This window comes from Dermacentor albipictus, chromosome 5 (genome assembly GCF_038994185.2).
Source record: "Dermacentor albipictus isolate Rhodes 1998 colony chromosome 5, USDA_Dalb.pri_finalv2, whole genome shotgun sequence".
NCBI classification, from domain to species: Eukaryota; Metazoa; Arthropoda; class Arachnida; order Ixodida; family Ixodidae; genus Dermacentor; species Dermacentor albipictus.
In genome coordinates, this window is record NC_091825.1 from 162,421,670 (window position 1) to 162,448,416 (window position 26,747).

The following is a 26,747-nucleotide window of genomic DNA, read 5'->3' on the forward strand; positions in this document are numbered from 1 at the left end:
GTCGTTGAGGGGCACGCCTGTGGGGACTAACCAACCATTATAACGTTAAGCCTCAAAATTGTTTAGCGAGAACGTTCGGCAAAACGCTCTTCTTTCTACCGTTAGCTGGCAGCACAATATTTAGTCACCGCGCATCTTCATTATTTGAGGCCAGACAAGCCAGAAACAAGCTTCGACTTCATTTAAATGTTTTTTTATTTGCGAACTATTCAACTCATTTTATTGACCTTAAAATGTGCATGTGAATACACAACTTACGTAACTATTTATGTGTTTCTGATCAATGTCCTTACCTCAGAAATGTGCTTGTTTTGCAGCGCCATCTGCTTTGACTAACTTGCTTCGCATCTCGCACCAGAGTCAAAATGACCACTAGCGACGGGGTGCGGTGTTTTCAGAGCTGGTTCTGTAGGTGTGGTCGCGTGAGAAATGTTTACACGCATGCGCAGCTGATCTGAAATCTGACATGGCGGATGATCCGCAGCTCGCCAGCCCGAAAAGAAATACTTCTGGTGAGTCATGATTTTCATAAGAGATTCCAAAACGGCATCATCAAGCAGCGAGTATTCATGAGTCCCAAAAGTGCAGCACGTTCTACGCGGATGTCTTCTTGTGCATTACCGAAGACGGGCATCTTATGTTAACCCTAAAGAAATCTGCGATGGTATTTCATTCACTGCGTCGAATGATCCGCTTCTTAGATCGTGCCGGTGCTCATCTTTTGTTTGTCTTCAGAGAGACTCTGGGAAATGTTGACGGCGCTATGTTTCCTTGTCGGCTTGCAGCTCTGTCCCTCTGCAAGCAAATTCGTGGCATGCGGTTCTCGTTCGCTGACGCCAATATGAAATGATCCTGACGAGCAATGCATGTGACAGCGCCTAGGCTGCTGCAGTCATCGCGGCCTCTAACTGGCGACATCACGACATATGATTATATCGAGAAGCGCAGTCTGAAGCGTCTTCCCTCTTACTGCTGTTTTGCTAGCTACGTTTCTACTCTGAACTGAAAATGCCGGTCCAGCACTGCTCTGACCTGCTCCGGGATGCGCATACGTCGTCCTCGGCCTCGCACACCTTGATCGCCAAAAGTAGCCAAATGGTGTGCGCCAACACCGCTCCTCTTTCAGCTGGTGTGCATAGTTTACGATGGTGCGAACGTTTTCCCGCAGCTTTCGCCATGGGCTTGAGATGCAACACCAGCCAGTGCTTTGTATAGTATACTGCTTTCTGGCCTTAGCGTTTCTCCCTTACTTCAACTGCTATTATTTGCCCTTGGCATGTAGCTAGACGAAGCCCTGTGTTTCGCGGCCACGCATAATATTGCCTAAATGGCCGTCGTTGCTTTGCCGTCTGTCTGAGAGGAAACACGGACGTCCTGTTTATGCACCGCGATTGTGGCGTCATTAACTGCGCTGGTGCAGACACTAATTAAACTTTCTTGCCCGCTTAATCACAGCGTTCTTTTCTTTCTTTTTAATTTCCGACTTAACCGCTTCCTTTTTCTCGAACCGCATGGGTGAGTTGGTTTCGGGATTTAGTTGCCTCGAACGTCGGTTGCGATTGTCAGCAGAGGTTTTATTTCCTGCTAGACGGATCCTGTTCAAGTCGCTGTTTATATTTTACTTAGAATTGTCGGCAGTTTTTCTCGTGTGTCACTTGCATACACACCCGCGTCACACCGATTAGTCCTGTCGATTGAAAATTTAGCTTCACCGCATTTTTTGCGTCTTCAGAATCATGTAACGCGTACCTCTGCAGAACGTATGTGAAACCGCTACATGACGGCGTACCTACAGAGATGGCACACTCCCAGGCTTTCCTGCCAAACACCTTGCAGCACGGGTGCAATCAAAAAGTGTGGCAAGAAGTATGCCATGCGTTTAAATATCGTTATTTTCATCGCAACCTTTTTGCTTTTGAGGCACTATCACGCTGCGCTTGAAGGGGATATGGCTTTTGTTGAGTAAAGAGAATGATTCAGTGATGCGTTGCTGGCGTCAATACCGAGATAATTGTGCGCATGGTGATGTGCGAGTGAGATGTCATTAAGAACTAGACGCGGTGATGCCAACGTTGAATGTGTGCGAACAGTGTCTGGCTGCATAATATTTACCACTTGGTATGTCGGTCTGCATGAATACGTTGTATTCAAGGCGCTATTTCGTTTATTAGTCGTCAGAGACCGGTACTTGTGCGGCGCCGCTATTTTGCTACTTTCGCCCGGGACCTCTGAGACCTTGCGTGCCGAGGCTGGTGTGTGCCGGCGTCGTGAAATGTCAGGGTTCAAGTTAAGGGATCGCCGGCCGAGTCCGCAGGAAGGCACGCCCAACGCAAACCTCTCTACTAAGTAGGTTCCCTTAGCCAGTACGTGCGACTTCCTTTAGTGAGTCACGGAATATATCTGCGAGCAGCTTCGGCAGCGCTGATAGTTCTCCACGCGAGACAAGATATCCTCGCTCACCCCCGACTCTCCGTGGGCGCACAATATATCGCAACCCCGCAGCAGTGGATGTAGTGTGCGTTCGCGTGCATAACAAGTGCCAGAGCACAAAATGCTTCGGGAAGGCGAGGAGGAAGTACGCGTGCATTTTTCCTGTGCGTCGCCTCATTCGCGTTTCTCTCGCTGTCTTTGGTCGTAACGCGTCGTGCCACTAAGGGGCGGAATGCCTCGGGTCGCCGCCTTTGTTTCGGCCGCCCTGTTGGGATGGAGACTTCGGCGGAGACCCTCACCTCGAGGCCATTGTCGCGAAGTTTGTTCGCGTGCATCATCTGTTCGTTTAACGTTCGGCTGATGCGACTGCATCTGTGTTGCTAGTGACGGTCGAACAGCTCGCAACATGATATGAGTGTGTGGTGGTTGTACTTTTGCAGGGAGGTTAATTTGTTTGGGAAGCACGTAAACAAAGCAGCGTTCCCATTTTCTTGTTTCACGTGGTAGATTTGTGCTGCTCTGGTGCGCAGACGATAAGGAAAAAAGGCGACCTTGACAAGTGTGGCCGAACAGGCGCGATAATTGCGGCTGACGACATTTCTCTTTTAATTGCTGCAGCAGCGACGCTGTGGGAAGAGGAAGCTGCCTTGTAGCGGGTGTGGCTGTATTTTTTTCACCGCTGTTACCATCTAGTGTAGTCACCATGATTCATTTAGTTCGCCAATGTGGAGTAAACAATATATTTTATTATTTATTTTAGTTTTCAGAATGAGTGTTATTCCGTCGTTGACCTAATTGCGCAATGTCGATGCCTCCTGTACAAACCCTTGTTGAAAACGTGTTGCAAAAGCCGCAGGAACCGTGAATTGTGCATTTGGCCATCGTGGTGGCTATTGAAGCGGCGAGACGCACCAGGGAAATCTGGAAGATGCGATGCGCTTGCGAACGCGCGTTATGGAGTCGCCGATTGGTACCGAACAGTTTGCATTTCTGCGGTCGTTTGGCGTGCTCAGTTTGATGGATCGGCACATTCAACGCGTTTGTATCGTACGCTGTGAGGGACGGTTGCTTGCGGAATATGTTTCGGACGTAAGGCCCATATCACTCAGTGTCGCGCCGTGTTTGATAATGAAACTCCCAGGCCCACATTTCTTTTTTCTTCGGTGCACTGCAGTCGTGTTCTGCTGCTATGTGCGAGGTTGGCAATTCGATTCCCGGCTGACGTCAATGTTAACCGCCGCAGTCATTTTTCGTTATATACGACGCGGCAAAGCGAACCTAAAAGAAGTGGGGAAGAAATGACTGTAAACAAGGCCAGCGTCAAGTGTCGGCAGCTGCTGCTTTCTGCGATGTCCGATAGGTGTCGCAGGCGAGAAAGGGGCGATCGGAGCGGCACTGCGGGCGGCGCCGTCGGTTCCCGATGACAGTTAGTTAGCAGAAAGGGACAGACAACCAATTTTCATGGTACCATTTTTTTTTTAGTTCAATGGAAAGCTTACCGGTCAGAGTGTCTAATCATCAAGTGGACGCTGTTATGCTCGACCTGTCAGGTATGAGAAGCATTCAAACGTGCTTTCCCCATGTCCACGTAATTGCCCTCTTCTCCGAAAAACGGCGTCACCCTTTTTCACTCGAGCTGACAAAAGGGTAGACGAAGCAGGACAAACCAAAGGGCAAGCCGCCCTCCCCCCCCCCCCCCCCCCCCGCCTCCCCCCTCGCTCTCCACAAGCTGGCACAAAAGGGAAGGCGAGGGAAGACAAACCGAAGGGCAAGACGGCTCCACCCCGGTCCACGCGAGCTGACACAAAAGGATGGACGGCGAAAGCACTACTTCCACAGGCTCCGGAAGAAGACGGCGACGACCACAGTACCGCCAGGTGTTATTTAAGGCCGTGATGGCCCCCGTGTTAATCAGAACCGCTCACGACTAAGATGAGAGTCACATCCACGTACCAATGGAGTGCATACAATCTTTTCAACTTTTTTTTCATCATCACTGTGCCCGGCTTCGTCGTCGTTTCCCGATTCCTGCGGTGAAGACCCACCTCACGTGGTCGATTATATCAACGCGGAAAATGCCGCGGAACATCCTTTATCAGACTTCTTCAATGTGCAGTGAGGACGTAGTTGTTCACTGGAAGCGTGATGAAAACGGTGATGGTGAGCGCGATAGCGATTATACGTCGGCATTAGTGAAGGGCAGGCAAGTGCGGCCGTAGCTATGAGAAAGTATAATTTTGTTTATCAAGTCAACGTTCCTGTGATTGTCGTTTTCAGAAGTGTTAAAATATTTCTGCGATAATAGCTACGTGTTTTCGTGGTTTTCGGTCTAACGGCTTTGGCATTTAACCAGTCGGATCGAAAACGAAACGCCGCTTTTGCCCGTGGTGCGCAGTTCAGCGTATTGCCGTAGCCATGCGCGCACTTTTAATTTCCGAAGCATAGAATAAAGTACGAGTGTCTAATTGTATGCCAACTGCAATATTAAGCAATAATTGTGCTGCACTTAATAACAGGTGACCTACGTACAGTAATCTCATGGAATACATACGAAGTGTCAAGATTTGGCCGCCAGGCCTCGCCACTTACTAGTCTTTTCAGACTTTACCGATTTAGAATTCTAATTCCTATTTAAATCGCGAACAGCTTCCTGGATTCTCTCACTATAAGTCATGCTCATGTCATTTCCGTCAACGCCTCACAACACATTTTGGCGCCAATTGAGGCGCGCAGCGAAGTGCCGCGCCGTGCGTGGCTTCCTCGCCCACGTCGGTGAGTTTCGCACCGGAGGACGTTCTCTCGGCCATTTGTTGGGAGGCTTTGCCTAGTGTGGCCGTCGGCTGAGGACGTGTTTGCTCGATATTCGTGTCACGGTGGAAGCTAGACATTTTGGCACAATTGCCGATCTGAAGGAGGTAATTAGGCTTACAATGCTGACCACGTGAAAGACACTTCCCGCATGATCAGCGTATTATGGGCAGCCGAGTTTTGCCAGCGCCGTCGAAGGCTACGAGCAGTGGATAGACGACAGTTCAAAAACTGGTCAGGCATTCCGCGTAAACGGCGTCGCGTTGTTTGGTCAAGTCGTATCGCAGGCACCGGAATGCGCTGCCAGTCTGCATCCCGCCTCGGGACGCTGCCGCCGTTCTCATCAGCTGGAAAACGAAAGTTAGTCGCAGCCAACCCTTGTGACGTATAACTGAGAGGTTCGTTATCGGAATACACTCGCGGAAGCTTTCGTGGTCAGATGTAGGCCAAATATTCTCATGTTAGCAGTTCACCGTGCGAAGCCCTCTTGATGGTATAACCGCCGGAAATTGCGCTTCTGACTCTTTGCTTGCTAGAGATGTGTTAGCGCATTATTGTTGTTTCCGATGCGCAGCGGGTGTGCCGCCGCCCCCGCCGTCGTTACATGCATACACAGTTGGGATATAGTTATCACAGGCGTTTTGCACATAGTTGGTATCGTTGGAACGATGAACTGCTGTTGCACTGAAGGAGTTCAGAGCCGGAGGAATCGGTCGAGCCGGCCGATTGTTTAATTTTTCTAAACGAACGTGTCAACAGCTGTGCTTTTAAAAGTGATCGCGTCTTCCTTAGTGGATACGGCCTCCCGACGCCGCCACGGTGTCGACGGACTTCAGCGGCGTCTAGTGTGCAGTATGTACTTGGCAGAGTGAAAGCGGCGCATGCTTCCGCGTTTCCGAACCGTGCACGGGTCGCGATCGGTGGCCCTTGCTGTGCGAGAAGAGGCTCTGCAGCCCTTGCACGACTCAGCGCCTCGGGGAGGGGGGACGTAAAGACGCAAGAAAGAACCGAGAGGCGGTCGAGGCGATCGCGAAGCCCGGTACCGTTAGGTACCGCTGTCAGCGGTAGCCATGCGGCGCATTCACAATTTACACGACAGCCCCGCGTCCTCCAGGGACGCAAGAAGGTGCGCGAAGGCGGAGCCGTGGTGCCGGCCGGGAAACAGCAGCTGCGAGGCGTCGGAATGAGAGCGCAGCCCTCTCTTTGGAGAAGGCTTTCGTCCTCGCCGCACGGCCGGGCATGGCCTGTGCCGTGTGCCGCCGTCCAAGAGCAGCCAGGCTGGCGGTCGGCGCGTGCGGGGAAAGCGGTCGCAGGCGGCTTTTCTCGACGCTGCGCTAATCCGCCGATTAAGGTTAGGAAGGCGCACTCCGCCGCGCTGGGGCTCGCCTTGCCTTCTACGGGAAACCGCCTTCCTCCTCGTGGAGAAAGCGTGCGAAGGAATTCCTTCCCCGACTTTAGGCGCCCCTGCGCTAAAGCTTTGTGCAGTTGACAGTGCGCCAGAACACGTAACCTCTATCGAGCGGTGGAAGCAAATTGGGAGGGACGCAGTAAAGATTCGCAGTGATAATTCCGATCGCTTACCACGGGGCAAAGGTGTCCGAGATGTGGAAATGTCCAGGTGCGCTTGTGTTGTATATGAGTGGGGGCGAGGCGCGTAACGTGACTCGGACAGGCGGCGAAGCGTGTGTCGTTTGAAGTAGCGCTCTCACTTTATTCGCACACCTGTCGGCGACGCTGGGGTGGAGCGTTGTAGCGTGACTGTTTTGTCGCTGTTACCCGCGCGTCGTGGCTGTCTGAATTCCCTCTGTGTGGAAGGACACACCGGCAAAGCTATAGAGTGGCCACAACTGCGCTGACTTTTCATCCGACATGGGTGCTCTATGGCGGCAAGTTGAGACGCTGCATCAATCACAGACAAGATTTTGTACTCATTTTTCGTCACTGGGTAATCGCGGCTAACGGTAATCACTGAATACCATGTATATTACAGTAAAAATAGAAAATTAGTTGATGACCTCGAGGAACAAAGGGGCCCAGTAGCCAGTGTGGCCACCTTGGTTGTCAAGAATTCCGCCAAAAAGTGCCCTAAGTAGCCGCTAGAATCCGCTTTTTTTTTTTTGCAAAGCCGCCAAATTATCCGCCAACGTATAATGTTAAAAAACCTTCACTAAGGGAAGTGTAAGTACTAAATAGAGAGAAAATTTCTGCAGCCGCGACAATAATCTTAACACATTACAATTCTAGTGAAAGTAAGCGTAAATAATTACAAATGAGAGAACCACGCTGCTAGCTTGCCCGACTGTCGAATTCAAATGATGGCTGAACGTATATGTTGAACGTCGGTCCACTGACTAGAAGGAAATGTCACACTCTTGCAGAATTAGACAAGATGGTGTGGTCATTTTTTTCTTCACAATTATATTTCATCTGGGACTGCATCGCTTCTGTATTTTGGCACAGGCAGACATGCCAAAAGATGACTGCTAGTTCGTCGTCGTCAGTATGTGGGTCATGGCTTCTCACTTGGCAGACCGGATGTTCCGACTGGGTCGCAGCGCCTGTTAGAGTTTAACGGCTCACTCACTATTTCTAGGCATCACGAGTGCGTGCAGCTAAAGCGAAGGATAATACTCTGTGGAAGCTCAGTTAGGTGGAAGGTGGGGCCAGTTGGGCTTGCATCAAGGTCACATAACAGCGCAAACTTAAACACATTGCTACGAAGCGCTGCAGTAGCGAACGATGATGAGAGGACTGACGACGACCGCCGATAGTCGCGCGCACGGGCTCCGTCTTGTATGCCGGTCATCGGCCCGTTGTATATATTTTGTAAATATAGTGCCAAGCATCTTTTCTCCCCGTAACATTTTGGCAGAGGTTACAAAGAAGCACACACGGGGACAAGCGCTATGGCCACGCAATCCTCTGAAAGCTCGCAGTCGAAGCGCCCCCTTTGTGCGTGTGTCATCGTCATCGCATCATTTTCAACCAAACGGTACCCACTTGGCATAGAGAATTCTCATTGCTGTACGCTCACTTTATTGCACTAACCAGCCGCCCCGCCATACAGCTGCGAATCATCCCTCCCCAGGCACACACACAGGATTTTTTTTCGGGGGGAAGCCCAACCCAAGGTATCTTTTCTATGCAAATGAGGGGGGGAGGTGTACCTTTACTAGTACAAACGTAAATAATGGGCACCGTACGCCATAAGTACGCCTAAACCCTGAGCGGAGAAATGAAATAAGGTGTATCTCGCAGGTACGCCTGTGAGATGCACCTCTCATTTACTTGACAAACAAGGAACCACACCCAATGGACTCGCGCAGGAGGAACACTGCCAGAAGAAGTGCAGGAAGAACACTGCCAAGAACAGATAAACAAGTGAAAGTCTAAAATAAAGATTTCTGGTAGCGTACCTTGAATTATCTCTGGGAAAATTAAGGAAATATATATTTGCCGAACAATCACAGTTCACTTTGATCCCTCGTTTCCTGCTCTACCAAGTGCCAAAACCGACTCGTATTGTTGTTTGAAAAGCTGCGTAACGATGCGTGGCCGCCGGTCCCGTGCAACCGCGCAGAGCGCAGGGCGCTGCGGTTCTAGACGTCCTGCGGCGGAAGGTTAGAAAAAGATCCACATAAGCACACCAGAGAAGTGGCAACGTCAGGCGGCTCGACTGGTAACTGTAGAAGCGTCATTCAAAATACGCGGAATCATTCTCCCCTTCCGGTGGCGTTTTCTGTACTTTTGTTTCTGTATATGTTGATGCATAAATATTTTCGCAAACAACCGTTATATTTGTGAATTTTCGCTTTTCCTTCCTGTTTGGCTGTTGCCTCGGCTCTCGCGCTTAGTAGGTCGCTTAATTTCTCAACTCCTTGCGACTCTTGTTTGCCGATTTTGCGCGAGAAGTGCTGTACCATTGGGGAAAAACCAGACGAGGTAACCCGTTGCAGATATGTTGCTTATAGGTTTAAGGGTTGTTGCAGGGTTTGATGATGGACGCTGTTTCGCGTGGTTTTATTTCCCACTTAGATTAAAGCTAACTCATGTCACGGGCTTCCAAGGATCTGCCAGCGTCGCGGAGGAAATAATGAAGCAAAAGAAAAGGAAACGCAATTGGAGTTTTCTCCGGCCTCAACTCGTCGCACGAGCATACTGACCAGCCGACTACGAACTGAATCCTTTTCCCGGTCCCTAGGTCAGTCTAAACAAAAGGTTGAACTAACGAAGCAACAGCGATGCGCGTGACCGTTGCAATAGATGGTGACAACGCATCTCGAGGTAATCGCGCGGGCACCGAATCGACGAGAGATCCGGCCTTCACAACCTAGGAGACGCCCATAACTACCGCCATTCAAAAGGAGTGAAAAGGGCAGCAAAATGTCGACCGCGGAATCGCCGTCGAGTTTCGAGATTGATTTGGCTGCGCTTTAGGAATGTGTGTGAGGAGCGGTGGCGTGGGCGAGGAAGGGGGGCGCTTCCTTCTGGGGGGGGGGGGCGCTGCCCCCCCCCCCACCCTGGGTACGTGCTTGCGCCTCCGTCATGGCTCTTCCTCATCATGAGCCACACGCCACTTGTTTCGCTTGCGTTGGCGCCCGCTTTAGATGACACTGTCTTCCGCTTGCGTGCGTGCGTCACGTGACCTACCTCGGGACTTGCTGCTTGTTTGTCTGTGGCGATTAACATGTCGCACCACGATGTATGGAAAACATTCTGCGGTAAATGCGAGAGCAATGCGCTAGCAATTTGTCGCACCTCTTTGAGCTCTCGGGTCCACGATTTAAACCGCGTTCACCACATCGCAAAGTGTTGTTCAGGAGCTTACTCGACAGACGGCCTGCCTCTTCGAGGAACCAAGTCCCACTTTGACCTATTGCACAAAACCTGGTACGGCAAAGTACGCCGAGGACAAACCAGGTCAACAACGCTATGGTGACGAGCCCTGCACGGAGACTCGTGGAGATAGCGGCGCGATAGATCTGCCGTCACATGTGAAGCGAGCTCGAGTGCAGGTCGTCCGGCGTACGCGCCTGGCCGCAGGGTTCCGCTGCAGTGAGCCGGCGCCGTCCACCGCCTGCTTCGGCCCACAAACCGGTTCTGGCCGCATCGAGAAGATCGCTCGCGAAGATATGCCGGTGAAAAACGTAACGGGAATTACTGCCGCAGAGCTCTCCGAAAACATAATGGCACTTGTCTGCGCTCCTGGAAAATTGTAGGCATTAGACGTGTTCGTTATATGCCCGAAACGGTGGTGCCTGTGCGACTGCAGTCTTTCGTCCCGAAGGCGCTCGTTTGCTTTTTTTTTTTTCGCACGCCATTCACGTTTGCGCGAGCTAGTATTAATTCGCAGCGGCGATCGTATTCTGGAACGCACGACCGGCTACCGTCGTGTGCGGTGGCAGCGTTTTTTATTTTTGCAACGTGTAGAGCGGTTGGTGTCTGGCGTTTCGCGTCGAGGTTGTGGAATGCGTCCCTGCGAAAGGACAGTCGAGTGCGACTTGGTCGACTCGTTCTTTGACGCGTGTGCTCCGCAGTGGCGTTGCCGTTGTGCAGCCCGGCCATGCGAACGCTGATGGGCCACTGCTCTGCCGGGGCCGAGGGATCGTGTCGATCGGGCACCCCGAGTCTCCGCTCGCTGAGTCTTCTCGCCAGTGGTGCGAGCACATTTGCGGTGGGATTGCCGTGGATGCTTGACTGCCGCCATGCGACACAGTATTGAACTGTACGGTGATGGATAGTTTGGCGAGTTGGTTTGGATGATACGTAAAACTTGCATACTGAAGTTTGAGCGGGCAGATCTGCTTATGGGTAAATGTTGCCACAGCAGTGCGGTATAGCTTCGCTATTCTGAAAAAAACAGCGCTGGCCACAAAACCACCGGGGCCACATGACGCGTGCGTCCCCCCCCCCCCCCCCCTTGACTGAGCTCGCGGTGCTTCGCGGCCGACGGTCCTGGGGGTGGGTGGCCCGTCTCCTCGCCTGCTGGACACGACGGCCTTGGACGTCCTTGGTGTGAGGCGGAAAGGTGACGCCCCTCCCCGTGAGAGAGAATGCCGGTTTCTATGTGGTGGGCGTGGTCTGCAGAATGGCGTGCCGGCTTGGGGCCTGTTTTCCATTCACGTTCGGTGCCGCACAGTCGTGCGCCACTTTCAGGGGAACCATTTTTCTCCATCGTTGGGTCGCGATGCCCCGACCGAGTCTTGCTCGGCCGCGCAGCGTCCATTGCTGCTTTGATGTCGCTGCTCTTTACGAAATGCCTGTCGCGCTTGTGACAGAAATTGTGTATACTAACGCACATGTTGGAATCGGTGTTAATAAGCGGAGCATTCGTGATGCTATAAAACTAATTGCGATGAGTGCAGTGTTCGTCCTGTGCAACGAGTGATCACACGCAATCTTCGTTTACGCACCGCACAAATCGCGAGAAGAAGCGTTCGCACAGAGAAGTACGGCGTATGGCTAAATACGTTTAAGGCAGCGCCTCTGTCACAGTGGCACACTGCTATAACGACTCCAGAGTGGGGTAGGCCAAATGTTAGAATTCAAGAAATATGCGTAAGGTTCGCTTTTAAAATAAAATGTTCACTTCAAGCCGCGAACTGAACGTGCAGAGGTCGACCGGCTTTGAGAAAAGCGGGGGGGGGGGGGGGGGGGGAATTGCGTTCGTAGTGCACTTGCGCCCGCACGTGTGGTGCGAAATGGATTTCGGGAACTTGGTCGCATTTCTCTGTCAGCGTCTTTCTTAAGTTCGCTATGTCATTTAATAATTTACTTCCTGAATCTTTTGATTATGTAGTGTTTCTCATTTTGTCGCCGTCCTTGCGTCTTCTGCGCCCACTTCATTCCCCACTCGTCGCCGACGTATACTCATGGCGCGTCTGAGCCGCCTCGGTCTTCACTGCTGCTTGCCGATTATCGCCGCGGTAGTTTGCAGAACGCCGCAATGTTTCCATTCCTTGTTCATTTAACCATCCCCTTTAGGAATGCGTGGAACCTTACACTGCTATGTGAACTTTATTGCAGAAAGCTTGGCTGATGTACTGTCGCGCTCAGTGCGAGCTGCAACGCGAAAGCGCGTACTCGCGCGTTGTATAGTACGCCATGCGGAGTGCGATCACGCACAAGAATGTCGCATGGGGCACCTGAAGTGGTTGGTAAATTCGAAAGCTTCATTAAAAAAATATATATATATTACTATTATTTCATCAGAAATAGTGTAAGAGGACGCCGATACAAAAGGTTAGGAATGCCTTACGGAGTCTCGGACCCCTTAACATAATTACACAACAAATTGGCAATTGACATTTGGGCAGGTGGATTCCGCACATGGGATGAAAATGCAAATACGCGATTTGAAACAGTTTAGAACTGCTCAGTTCTAACCATGAAGTATTAACAAATCTGCGAGAACGACCTTAAGAACATAACTACACTTATAGCAGCTGCTTTCTTGTTTATTTTTTTACATGCACCAAAATTTTAAAAATTGCCTGTGGCAGATAGCACAATTCTAAACCTTGAGTTACGTTGCTCCACGCGGCATCTATTACTTCTACAGGAAATCAAGAGGCTAAGTTTTAATGTGTCCGATGAAATGCACTGGCGTTCCAGTTTCTCTTGTGCTCCAATGCATAAAGCGGCTTAAAAGCAAAGCAAGTGGAACAACGGTGCACATTTACCGCAAGTTTGACGGCGCATGCCTCGAAACCGATGCCATCCTCAGAATTCGAGTCGATATGCCTTGCAAATTCCCTAGCCACAATTTGTAGATTGAAATATGACAATGATGTTTATTTGCATCAGTACATGACGCGAGAGGCATGCAGGAAAAGCTGCCACATGGACAGCTTGACGAAGCCGCAGGCCCCCGCATTGGCGTTTGCGCGGCGTTAGCGAGCACAAAGGTAGTACATCATTGTTTAGAAATGTCCTTTACACAATATGGAGCATCTCTAACCATGCGAAGCAAATGAAAAAAAAAAAGGATGTGCTCTAACAGGACATAGTAAAGAACATCTCTAACCAATAAGGATAAAGAGAACAATGATAGGCACAACGGTATCGCAACTGTTCAAAAAACACGAGAAAGATATAGTCATAACACAAGCTGTAACAACATTTCTCATGCAAACAAAATCAAAAATCAAGAATATAAGCTATACAATGGGACTAGTTGGTTTCGATAAGGAAAAATTTGCGAAAGCCAGGGAAACAATCTAGTGCAGGCAGAAATAACTATACATAGCTTTAAAAGAGGTATTTTCCAATCCGGTGGTTTCGTTGTGTAATTTATTCAGTAACCTTGGCAGGTTGTTACGAATAGTTTGTTGTCCATACGTCGTTCTGACGGTTTCTACTTTCCAAGACTGTCTGGACTTTTGTATATGTTGTAATGTTGATTTTTAAATCCGCTAGTGTTCTTAGAAAGCTGGCTACATTCTTTATTTCTTGTTTGTATGCTCTACAGAGTCGACAATCGTACATACTGGCAATTGGCATTACATTGTATTTTATAAAAAATTCACGTGTATGAACATATCTTGGAACATTTTCTACGACTCGTAGGAATTTTTTTTGCAGTACATAAAAGTTTTCCAAATTTCCCTGTGTGGTATAGTAGCCCAAACTAAGTGACAGTAGTTTAGACTGGAAAGAAACAGTGTGTAGAAAATCAGCATCATTATTTTTGTTGGCAGTATATGACGGTATATGCACCTTAAAACGATTAATTAAAAAGTTAGCGTAATTATGGTAATTACTCAGTTAACTATTTTTATTTCTCGTAGAAGTAATGGCCGCTCGTCGAGTAGTTCAGCTCAACTGTTGGAATTGTGCTATCTGCCTCAGGCAGTTATTAGAGATTTAGTGCAGCCAAAAAGAAAAACACCCTATAATACAAAACTAAACAGTAGCCTCATAGATAGGAGGCACACATGCGCGCACACACAAACGCACGCCGGTGCGAGGCCCAGACAGAGCGAGGTTAATTCATACATATTTCAACATGCTTATTTGTCATAGTCAATTCGAAAGTATACACAAAGCAATGTTTGTGTACATACAGTTAAGTAGCATTGCACTATGCGACATCATCTTAGGCTGTCTGAGAAAATAAGTAAAAACAAAAGCAAAAATGAAAATACGCGCACATTCACACGAGAGGTCACGAATAGTGTAAAATTATTGAGGACATTATGCGAGTGAAAAAGGCAACATATGCATAGCACACGGTGTCGCGTACATCCAGTTTTGAGTTAAAGAATTAGAGCAATCAAATTCTTTCACCCATCTTGCTCAGTACGTTTGCTGTATTATAAGAGAGTTTGGTGGCCGTAGGGTGTACAAAAAAAAGCACGCATACGGTCTAGTTATGTAGCTTCGATACGCTTGCAGCGCTTGCGGTCTTAAAATATAGCAACCGCGCTGCGTCCGACCAGGACGGTCACGTGCACCGCTGCCGGGGGGCGCGTTCTGAAGCACCTTCGGTTTCAGATGGATGCGACGCCAGGCAACTGGTTTCTGGCAGTCATCCACCGGCCCACAAGTCGGCGGTCGGGTTACGTCATGTCGTTATATCCGCCAGCGGCAGGCCGGATAGCTCAGGAATTCGGGTTTCTTTTTGTTTCACGTAATCTTTGCAAAGTGGGAAGCCATGCAAAACCTGCGCGTACCTCTCCGCCGCGCGTCGAGTGCCCGCCTTCGACCGGGGGTCTGGGCGCTCGAGCGTCGCTTTCGTGGGCCGCCATTGCGCATGCGGGTGTGCGCACTGCCTCGATCGTGCGCGGGCCCGCTCGCGTGAGCTCTGCTGCCGATCGCGGGGCCGCGGTTCTCGACCACGGCGCCCCTCACCCACGGTGTTGAGGCGCACGTTCCGCTCGCGCCGATCGAGCGTAGTGATTCGACGGCCGACATCGCCTTGTCGAAATAATGCGTGCGCTCATCGAGGCGACCATCTCGACTTAGGTGCCGCCGACGCGGGCCCACGCGGAAGAGCCGGCGGTGGGCGTCTGGGCCGACGCTGCCTGCTGGTGCGGCGCCGATGGGCTCTCGCTGTGCGCCTCGCGTGGTAGGCCTTTCCGGTCGGCGCCGTCCGTCTGCGCGCCGGTCTCGACGCCACCGCGTGCGTCCGGCCTTCCGAGACGCACGCGCACCACCGCCCTTGACGCGAGTCGGCGATCCCAATGGCCGCGGTGTCTCGCTGAGGGTCACTTTGGGACGGTGAGCGCTGCCCCGGGGACACCTCGGCCGTCGCGGATTGCCCGAGAACTCGCTCGCCTGTGGTGCCATGAAACAGGTGGTGTTGCTGGGGCCAAAATAAATTTGCGGCCCACTACTAAAAGACGCCAGTGTCTTGCCAACCTAGGCACACAGCTCGGAGTTCGAAGGTGCAGTCTTTGCTACTTTACGTGTGTCATTTAGACACCCGTGGGCCGGCTGTACCTTCTCGTTGTAATCGTCGTCGTATATTTTATGTCCACTGCGGGACAAAAGTCTCGGCGATCCCAATGGCCACTGTCTTCAGCCCAGTCCGTCCTATGCGTGCAAATTCCCTAATCTCGTCCCACCGTCTGCTGCCCTCGGCGACGTTTATCTTCACTGGGCACCCATTCTGGGGCTCTAATAGATCACTGGATATTTTCTCTGTACAGATTACACGACCTGCCCAACTCCACTTGCGCTTAATCTCGGCCAGATTATCAGCCATTTGCCGCGCTAGCTTAGTGGCCGTCGCGCTGCTTAGGTCGAGGGTTCGATCCCGGCCGCGGCTGCTGTATTTCGGGGGGGGGGGGGCGGGGTGCAGTAACCGCTCGTGCACTTCGCCTTGGGATATGCACGTCATAGAATCTCAGGTGGTAGAAAACAAGCGTGTGTGTGAGGCGTGCCACGTAATCAGATCGTGGTTTTGCCTTGTAAGTAAGCAGAAGTTAATATTAGTTTTGTAGGATATCACCTGCTCCATTTGGCCTTATTGGCGGCGAGGAGTTACGGAGTCGCCATCTATCGCAAGCGCCCGGCTGGCGTAGTATGAGGGATCACGCGGCGCGCTCCTCATAGGTTTTGCTGTCAGCGCTCACAGAAAACACCACGCGCGAGCTCTCCCGGACATTTCTGTAAGTACTTGAGAGAAGTTTTTTGCTGTCTAAATAATAATCTTGGGCAAACTGAAAATGCAGAATCGTTTACAGACGCTATATCTCTTTACCGAATACGTACAGTGAACGCCACTGCGCGCGGTCGCCGCGATGGAGTCTCCCGAACCGGCTTCTTGCGCGAAAGGTAGGTAAACGCTGAAAGCAAACTATGTGAAATATGCCCTTATAGTGTTTGTATAACTAAATGGAGCTTAATAGAATGAAGCCTTAATGCAGCGATCGCACAGATTCGCAGCGACCGACTGCTTGTCTGCGCACTGTTTCACTTTCGCCGCGTGCGTGTTTTCGCACCGTGCCATGAGCTTTACGCCGCAGAATATGAGCATTTGACAGTATACAAGCAACCATTTTGCGTGGGCGTTATCAGAATTGTTCAAAAATAATTTCATTTTAGAAACTTTGACGCCTACGGGGATGTGCCGTTGCGACGATTCAATCTTTTTTTTTTTCTTCTAAATTCTTGGACATTTCAATATTTCTCGAGTTGCGTCGCACTGTATGTTTATCGGTGTTCTCAGCGTGCGATTTCCCGCTTCTTCTTCTTTGTAATCCAGTGCATTAATTCATAACACAAACATGACCTTATGTCATACGTTTTTATAATGTGCTTCTTACGCTCCCATTCCACTCCAGTGAACTTGCTAGTATCTATAGCATCGACAAGTTCATCGACCAAACCGTCATGACATTAGTCGGGTAGCGGACTCGGGCGAGCGTCTCATTGCGCGTTTTCCGAAGATCACAGACCCGGCGCTGCAGCAGAAATCTTCCTCGCGTCTGTGCTTGCTGCATACCCGAGTTGTAGCCGATGACTGTCGACCGGTTTTATGTTCCGCGAGCCAAGCTTCACGCAGCTTGACCTCCGGCTACGTGTGAATAAGGCTGACACCGGGCTCCGTTGCTATGTGAAGCAACGCGGCTACTGCTCGGTGCCGTGGCATTGCGGCACCGAGCAGTAGCCTACCGTGTTGCGCGCCTTCAAAGGCAGCCACTACCTATTGTAGTGCTTTCAAGAGTTGTAAAGGAGACATTCGAAGCGAGAAAATCTCACCACTAAATGAGGACCGCAGCGTAGGAGGGAATTTAAACTTTCGTTTTCAGCTTGCTTCGGCGCTCCCGAAGCAGCCGACGCGGCCGCCATGTCCACGTGATTCCTAATAGCACGTCACGCCGACGGTGGCGCCAGCTTTTCCAGTGGTGGAGCTCGAGGCCAATACTACCCTCTCCCTGCTTCTTAACATTACCCCTTTGATTTTCATTTTCATTCTCTATGGGCGTTCCTTAACTTCTCGAGTGTTTTTGTCCTAGTGTTTTTAAAAAGCCCCATAGGTCAGTGCTGGTAGAATGAATTGATGGCACACTCGATTTGACTTGTCATGTGTGACCATGCCTGCAGTGGCGAACTTTATCGCTGCGGCCGTGCAGTTTTGTTGTGGCCTTCGTGCCGCTGCCGTGCGTAGCCGAGGTTTCCAGGGCGCTGTCGCGGCCCCGCCGTGCACTGCAGTCCTTTACGCTCAGCGTTGATCGCGAGGCGTGCGGACCTACGAGCAGTGCCGATGGGCGGGGACTCGGTCGCGAAAGTCGCTTCACGAGCGAACTACAGGCTGCGCCCCAATACTTAGTTGCCGTAGACGGCTAAATAGACAGCTAAGGAGACAGCGGCCACGTTTACTCTCGTTCTAGGCCTGGCTAAACCGGCAGAAAAGACAGCTTCCCGAAGACGGTATCGAAACCAAAAACTGTGCAGGCTGCTGTCCAAACAAGATGGCGGCTAAGGAGAATGCTTGGAAACGCGTAGGAGGTCCTCTGCCTATATATAAGGGCGCACGCACGCTTTCTTACGCGCTTAATGTTAATAAGACAAAGAACAACGCAGCAATAATATGTGCTTTCCTTAGCGTTTTCTTGTCGACTCTAGGTGTCAAGTCGCGAAGACGTCTTCCAAATCTTCTCTTGTGATCGAAGCGGTCTTATCTGTTAACGTGTACTGCCTCCAATGCGTGGCCAGAACTGAAGCACACCCATTGTATATATGCATAAACATCTGCCTATAGTCGCTGTGTTGTATATATGTATCTAAACAGCCCTGTTTGATCTTTACTCTGTCTCTATGCTATACTATCTTCCTGTCCTTTACTTGCCTGACATTAGAGGTGCAGTGACGCTGAAACCTGTGGCAAGAACTAAACGTCCCCTTGATGTTTGAAGGTGTGCTGACCTATTTTCGAAACGTTCTTAAACCCCTAAGCCCGAGAAAAAAATACTGGCATGCCTTAGCTTTAGTTTTAGGTTCGGTTTCGTTCGCCAGGTGGTTGTTGTGGCACGACTCGGAGTGGTGGGACCAGCGACGTTTGACACTCGCGCGGTCGCCTCCTGCATACGCTGCTACCCGTTGTGATGTAGCGGCAGGAGATGATCGACCGAGCGAGTTGTAGCGAGTGTCAAAACGTTGTCACGATGAACACTGCTCGAGCAAGGTATGTCGCCGAAGCCAACTTTAATTTCGTCGAGGGGACTTCGTGAATTGCTGCCTTGGCAAACACAAGTCCCCTTGTCGAAATGTTCGCTTCAGCGACATTGCTTGGTTCGAGCACTGTTAAATCAAGCCTCCACCTTCCTGTGAACTGTTCCCTTGTTTTGGAAAACGTCGCAGTGTCCTGCTTCCAGATCACTATACCTTCTGTGTCTTAACGTAACGACAAAGTAGAAGTTTAGCCTAAACTGGTTGTTCAAAGCTATTTATTAAATATTTAGGGCACTCCATCGCCGGCGAGTATTTTTGTTCTAGATTTTTAGGGGTCCCGGACCTCCCCCCCCCCCCTCATTGAAGGCAAAAAAAAAAGAAACGATAATAAAAAGAGTCTAAACGCGGCACTGTTTTCGATGTGTCGGGCAGCGTGCGCCGTATCGCGTCGGCGACCCATCGTGACCAAACTCGCCCCAGCCGCGTATTCCAGCTGCGTAACTGTGTGCGAGCGGCTTGTCGCGCACGGCCGCAGCCACAGAGCGCGCGCGTACTCGTCGCTCGCCATCCTCGTGCGCTTTCGTCTTGGCGCGTGCCTGCGCCGCGCTGCGCCACGCGACAGCGCGTGTCGAGCGCAACCGAACGTTGGCGGAAGCCAATCTCGTCGCCTGGTTGTGCAGCAGCCTAGAGTTCGTTGGCCGTGTGGGCGCAGCAGCAGCTCCCCCGCATCGCTCGCTGCACGGGTATCGCTCTGTGAAAGTCCGGCAGTTCGTGTCCCGCGACCTCCTCGGCCTTGGAAGGAAGTGAACGTGAATGCCGCCGCTTCGTCGTCTACGTGTGGTCTGCGTTACGTAGGCGCAGATTGCTCGCCCCTTTGGAGAGTTCTGTAGGAGTGCGCACGCGCTAATTTTTTTCGAACAGAGGTTAAACAGCGCGTATTAAACAACGACACAAATACCACAGACAAGCGCTGTATTTGTTTTTCTGTGTCCCTGTTTAATTCCCGCTGTTTAACCTCAGTTCTAAATATGAACCAACTGGCCCTCATCAAGTGGCACGCTACTTTCTGATTTCCATCTGCCAGCACCGTTTATTTAAGCCTTACAGTTAAATAAATCGCGCCTGCGGTAACAACTCGGGTACACTTGGCGCGCGACACGACCGAGACCACGAGTTGGGTGCTCGACGGTAGAGCGCTGACGCACGCATTCAGGCGCGTGCAGCTCTTGCAAGCCGGCAGTTGTGCGCCATAATTTGAGTGACCGGCGGCGCGCATTGATCCGCGGCCCTTCGCCCGCGTGCACGGGCCAGCGCGTCTCGAAGGACGCCTCGCTCCAGAGGAGGGGATGAACGGCCGTCCGTCGGTGTGCTGCCGCCCCGGGACGATTGTCTGGCTTCCCCGCGGTGACCCAGAACCGCTCTCTTTTGTTCCCCCTAGTGCGTGCGAGATGGTACGTCGCGCCGATCTGTTTTGTCGTCTTCTTGGCGACCGACATTACAACATTAAAACTGGGCTACCGAGAAATCACGTTTTTTTTTTTCTCCTCCCAGTACGTACACCTTCGATTTGAGAGCGTGACCCTGATTAGGCGGGAAAACATGAAGCTGTTGTTTAAACAAGGGGAAAAAAGAAAGCTCAGTGCCCTTCCACTCTGTGAAGAATGATGACCAGCGAAGCTGTGTATGTGGGCCCCGTAATGGCGAACTGCACGTCCCCCGCGGGTCGGCCCGGCATTGCACAATCTTCGGAATCGGTTCACTTATGGAGAGTGCTTAAAGGGGGCTTGACACCCAATTTTCGATCGTAATATGTATTGTGTGAGACAATCTTTGTACGTTTAAGAACACGTTGGCAAAACTTTAGCGCATTTGAGCGAGCACGCAATTTGTTAAATGAATTTTTTTTATTACACTCGAACGGCAAGGCAGTGGGGCAACACTGGCACGCTCCCGAGCCGTGGTGTCACAGGCTGCATGCCTGCCGAGCCAGCGCCTGTATGTTGTAAATTCCGGCGAAGAATCGGCGTGTGCAGCTGTGCGCGCATGCGGGAAACTTCTGCTTTGTTCAGCTTTCCATTGGAATTGTTCAAATTGCAGCGGCTGAAACAGTGCCACAGCGGTGCCTATGTGGTGCTTTGGGCTGCCCGAGCAAGCGGAGCAAGGAGTGTTCCGTATCGTTCTTCAGTTTCTCCGAGGAGCCCGTCAAGCGTAATTGCGGCTTGCGAGATGAGTGCGGGCAGGAAGGACTGGCGTTCATCTGACGCTTTTGTTTTGTTCTGGCAACACTTCACGCCAGACAGCTACGACGACGATTTGCGTCTGCCCGCCGAGTTTGGGATACCCGCGAAAAAGCTGAGGCTGCGGCCAATGCGATGCCGACCGTGTTGCCGCACCGACCCATGCGGCAGGCAGCGGCCCGGCCAAGTGTAGCCTTGCTATTTGTTTTATCGATATCAAGCAAGTTCAAGTGAAAGTTCAGCCAAAGCGTACATCGCGCTAAATCCTTGCGCCGCGGACACATGTGCGCGGGCATTTGTTCACTCATACGCTGCACGCAACTACAGTGGGGAAAAAAAGTCGTGGTGGGAAGGCGCGGCAGCTTAACAACATCGTAGTTTTATTAAGTACGGATCCTCGAGAAATGCATGCCAGCAAACAATCTACGGGCCTAACAATTTGCATTGTACGAAGTAGCATCAGCAGACTTCGCCTCCCGTGTACGGATGTCTACGCGGTGCTCAAGAGCGCGGAAAAGCGCCAACAGCATTAAGCGCAACACCAATGTCGCCATCTATGTTGACCACGTTTACTACGCGGTCTTCGTCCATGGCCACTGTTGTGTACTCCAGGGTAGCGTATCGTACTGCTGCCGAGTTGTAGCGACGCCTGCCTATCGAAGCTCGACCGACGTTACTGTTGGGTAGCGTGGCGTTGTCGGTGGGCTGCACGCATCCGGTAGACCATGGCGACCGGGCAAGGACGAGACGATTTCTAGTGCGAAACTTGCACGATTTATTCAAAGGTTGATAAAAGATGATGAGAAGAGAATGAAGGGATTAAAAGTACATTTCGGAGTCCCTTAAATAGGCTCTCTACAATCGTGGGAAGGATCTTGCTTCCGTCGACGTCACGTGAGCGGCACAGAGTCTGATTGACGGAAAGAGGGCCCCGCCTCAGGTTATACCACGTCTCTGGTGGTACCGAGCCTCCTGGAATTGTATACGCTTGCCCGTCTCTTTTGCGCATTGCTGGTTTGTGAAAGTTCTCCTGTAGAGTTTGACCGTTTGAGGAAATGGTCCCTCTAAAGTCGCGCACGCACGCACGCACGCACGCACACACGCACACACACACACACACACACAAAAAAAAAAGAGAAGAGGCCTGTAAACACTGCGGGGCTTCCGGCAGACACTCGAGATGGTCATGGGCGAATTAGGAAGTCACGCTACATTTCGACGAGGCATGGTGGGAGAAGGTCGGGTGAAATTCCTTTCTGCACGTGGTGCCAGATGCCAACCGTAACACCACCGAGATTTGCGCAAGCCAGCCGGCGCGTGCAAATCTCGGAGGCCGTGTTTCGTTACTTGAGCTGGTGGCGATGAGGTCGAGGTCAAAATACACCATCGCTGCATGTTCTGCTCTAAGATTCCTCGGTTGCTTCATCACGTGAAGTTGACAGTGCCGAAGACATGGCACGCGACATCTGGAGCAAATATGGCAAGAAACGGCAGCAGTGTCCCCACCTCAGATGGCGCGGTGGCTGATTTTGCAGCACACGATGGCTCGGTTCCATGTAGCGCACGACGTCACACATGCGTTGGCAATATGGCGGTGGGCGCCGGAAGGCGGAGCTGAGAGCCAGCGAGTTCTAGCTCATATTTTGGACAGAAGTGTACTTTTACTGCCCAGTTTTTATGCGTGTAAGCCATCATAAACCCTCTGCTGCTACGATGTCTCGCGGGAAACCGAAAATTGTTGGGTGACCGTGTCATGCCCCCTTTAACGCCTGCTTCACCTCCGCCGCGGGACTGCCCGGTTTTGCACTGTCTTCGAGATCGGCCGACATGTGGGGAGTTCTGTGTGTTCACGCAGACACGATCTTGGGGGGGGGGGGGGGGGGGGGGAGGGGGGGTGCTAGCCCTTAACAGCTTCGCTGTAAAATTGGTTACGTCTGTGTGTTTCTTAATAGAGTGTTTTAGTTTTAGCCTGTTTACGCTCCGCTAAGCGGAGCGGAAGCGCGAATGCGGATGCGCCGTCCGCTTAGCCCTAAGCGGGCTAGTGGAGCGAGGAACACGGTCCGCTTAGAAGCTGCCTGAGCGGAGCGTTGCCGCGCAGCGCTTTGGCTAGCGTTGGCGTCAGAAAGGATTGGATTGGATGCAGAAAGCAAGCGCGCTGGCTATCACGTGGCGTTCCCCAAGACGGCGCTTTATTTTCCATTGGATAAAATGGACCGGTAACGCATTGCAAGCGCACGTCTAAATACTTCATGGAGAAATAAGTTATATATATTCATATATACGTTTTACTATATAAGAGTGATCAATAGGTGTATTTATTTTCTTTCATTACCCTGAATTTGGCCAGGGGGCGCTGCAACTACCAAAGGTCCGCTCCGCTCCGCTAACGTACAACTAAAAGCGTGAAAATCGCCCGCCGCTCCGATGTGGCTTAGCGGGGCAGCTCGAAGCGGAGCGTACCGTAAAGACGCGCAACACTCCAATTAATCAGTGGCGACGACGAACGCGGGAGCACTTGCACGAGCGCGTTCGCGCCGAGCGGCGCCAACGAGCCAGCTGTGGAAGGAGACGACGCTGCTGGAGCCAATCCTGACGATGGTTTTGTGTTAACACACGGACACGATCCTCGTGAAAGTAGCCCTTAACCGCTTCGCTGTAAAACATCCTTTAGTGTGCAACTCGTAGGAAGAAAGAAGCCGACAGTACAGAGCGCGCTTGAAATTGGCACGTGAGGATGGAATCGTCAGCGCTCTCTCTGCCGTTGTTTTTATTGGGACGAATTCTGAGGTAATTCCCACGTCTCCGCGCACTTCCTCTCACATGTCGTGTTCGTGGGGGCACAGATAAGAAGCGCTTCCTCGCTCGGTGCGCATGGAAATAGTTGCTCTCGTAGAATAAGCGGCTGTATACACTGGACACGCATCGCCCGTTCGCATACCGGCGGCGTGCTAACGAACAACATATACCTGTGCACCGCCATTCGTTTCAGTTCGTGATGAGTACTTCTGTAGCGTTCAAGAAATATCCATGCTTATGTCTAAATGCAGTGCAGCAAAAGGACGTAGTAAATGTATCTTGCGCACGCGGGCGCGCTTGCCCCTCCACTCACTCACGTGCGGGCACTCGCGGAGACGTGGCCAAAACTTGCAATTAAGGAAGTGGGGGCTATGAGGATATATATATATATATATATATATATAATTTCTTAAATATTCGTCGGCATAACCAAACAAACAGCGTCCGCTGGCGCCGCCTATGCGCTGTCGGCGTTTCCTCAACTGTGCGGACAAATAGCCACCCAGCCTGTTTAATTAATCAGATTTCACTGCATCTATCGCTGTAGCCTTTTGCCTATCTGATTTCGATTTTGTGCATTTGCAACCGCTATCACTGCGTTGTACATTACCTACGCTTGCATTGGTTATATATCACTCTCTTCCTCGCTTTCTTTCCACGCATGCTCTAACCTTCTCTCACCTCGATCGGTGACCAGTTAATCCTCTCGCTGGGTGAACATCTTGGCATTCCGTGACGATGTGCAGAGTCGTTTCCGGACTTTGCAGCGCGCACACAACATTGTGTGGATAAACAGTGCAGATCTTTGAAGGCTTTGCTTTTGCTGGTCGCGTGCGGGTGGAAGCTACTGCGGGAGCAGGAAACACGTCAGAGGCGTCGGGTTTTGGACACCGCATATCGTGCTTCCTCTATCATTGTTTGCATCGCCTTTGCTGCGTCAGGGGGCAGCTTTGGCGGTGACCGAAGCTTTCGAGAGGTCATCTCGCAGGCAGTATACGGAAATAAAGGTGTGCATAAATAGAGAGTGTTAGAATATGGGCCCCAAACATTTTGGGGCCCCAAAGAAATAGCGTCGAAGCCACTGCGCATGCGCAAGACGCAAACTGCCATTGGGTTTTGCGTTGGGAACGCTATTTCACCGATTTAGCGGGAGCCCAAATAGCGGCCCCAAAAGTTTTGCGTCGGCAAACATGACGGCACCCATCGAAGCGACGGCTCTAACCTAGCACCCGACTGGGTTCGATTCGCGGTAACGCGTGAAGTTCGCAAGCTAGGAGAAGTGACTGCGGTTATCGCTTTCTCTCAACTAGCGCGTGTTATGAAGATTGATTCATTAGACGCCGCTAATTCCGAATTCGATTGCGGATTTTATGGCTTGTAGGCCTAACACGGCTAAGCTTGGCTGGTGAAGGCTAGTAAAGTTGGTTTGCTCAAAACTAAGCTGCTTACAGAATAACCTCTAAATTGTAATTGCAGGGGAATACACGAAAGTCAAAATTAATATTTTATCATAAAATGGTATATTTTATTTGGTAGTGACTACAGTGACGGGGCCCGTCACTTTAACATCTGCACTACAGTGACGGGGCCCGGTACTTTAACATCCTCACTACGGTGACGGGGCCCGTCGCTTTAACAACAACACTACACCGACGGGGCCGTCACTATGGGGGCGAGGTCGACTTACGGAGTCGCCATCTGTCGGAAGCGCCTCATATGCGTCGGCGTTAAATAAAGGTTAAATAAACATACTACGCGGCAGCCCTCCTGAACAATTTTGCAAGTACTCTCGAAATGGCAGTATTTTACCTTTAAAATAATCATGTTGGACAAACAGAAAGCACATAATGGTTTACAAACGCTATCTCTTTGCCTACTACGTACAGTAAGCTGGGACTGCGAGCGGTCGCCGCAATCGATTCCACCGAACCGGTTTGCGTGAAACGTAAGCAATCGCTGAGAAAACTATGTGAAATATGTTCTTATAGTGGGATGGCTGTCTGTGTAAATAAATGTAGCATAACAGAATGAAGCTGCAATGCAGCGATCGCACGGGTTCGCGGTGACAGACTTCGCGTCTGCATGCATGTGCTCGCGCAATGTTTCGCTTTCGCTCCGAGCACGTTTTCGCACCGTGCCGTGAGCTTTATGCCGCAGCATATGAGCATTTGACAGTACGCAAGCTACCATTGTTGCATGGACACTATCGGAGCTGTTCAAAAATAATTTCGTTATAGCCAGGGGTCTTCGACGCCTACAGCGACTTGTGATGTTCCGTCGCGATGATTCAGTCTTAATTTTCTTTTTCTTTTCTTCTAAAGTCTTGGAAGCTTCAATATCATTATTTCTCAAATTTCATCGAACTGCATGTTTATCGGTCTTCTAAGCGAGCAATTACCCGCTGCTTCTTTTTCTTAATTCAGTAGAATATTGATTGTCAGGTGCTCACAAGCAGGAACATGGGCCGTGACTTTTTAAATGTGTTTTTACCGTTCCCCTTCCATTAGAGTGAACTTTCTTTATTATAATCATCATACGTGTTACAGTGCATACGCAAAAGATTGTACATTCGTGGACAAGTACCCATTGCGGTCGTTCGATCCGTATGTGTGCAATCATGTATTCGATTACTGCACGGAAGTTGCTGACATCGTGAAATTCACGTGGTGTTGTGGACAGTACTGGAATAAAATACCGCGGTCCGTAAAGTGCTTGGCATCCCCATAGGCGCCAGCACCGAGAAGCTCATGCAGCTGGGGTTCCACAACACTTTCGATGAGGTTGGGTTAGTTAGTTAGTTAGTTAGTTAGTTAGTCCGCTGGACTTTAACCCGTCAGGGAAAGGCAGTGCGTGCTC

General features: G+C 50.9%; 1 protein-coding gene across 7 annotated transcripts in view; it reads left to right on the forward strand.

Moving 5' to 3' along the window:
- Positions 1 to 360: 360 nt before the first annotated feature.
- The window catches only part of LOC135904002 (ensconsin-like), a 137,393-nt gene continuing 111,006 nt past the window's right edge, over positions 361 to 26,747 (forward strand). For all 7 annotated transcript variants that reach the window (XM_065434518.2, XM_065434527.2, XM_065434529.2 and 4 more), the window contains exon 1: positions 361 to 512. In XM_065434518.2, coding sequence (XP_065290590.2) covers positions 467 to 512 — 46 coding nt within the window. In that variant the 5' untranslated portion in view covers positions 361 to 466. The remainder of the gene's footprint in view (positions 513 to 26,747) is intronic.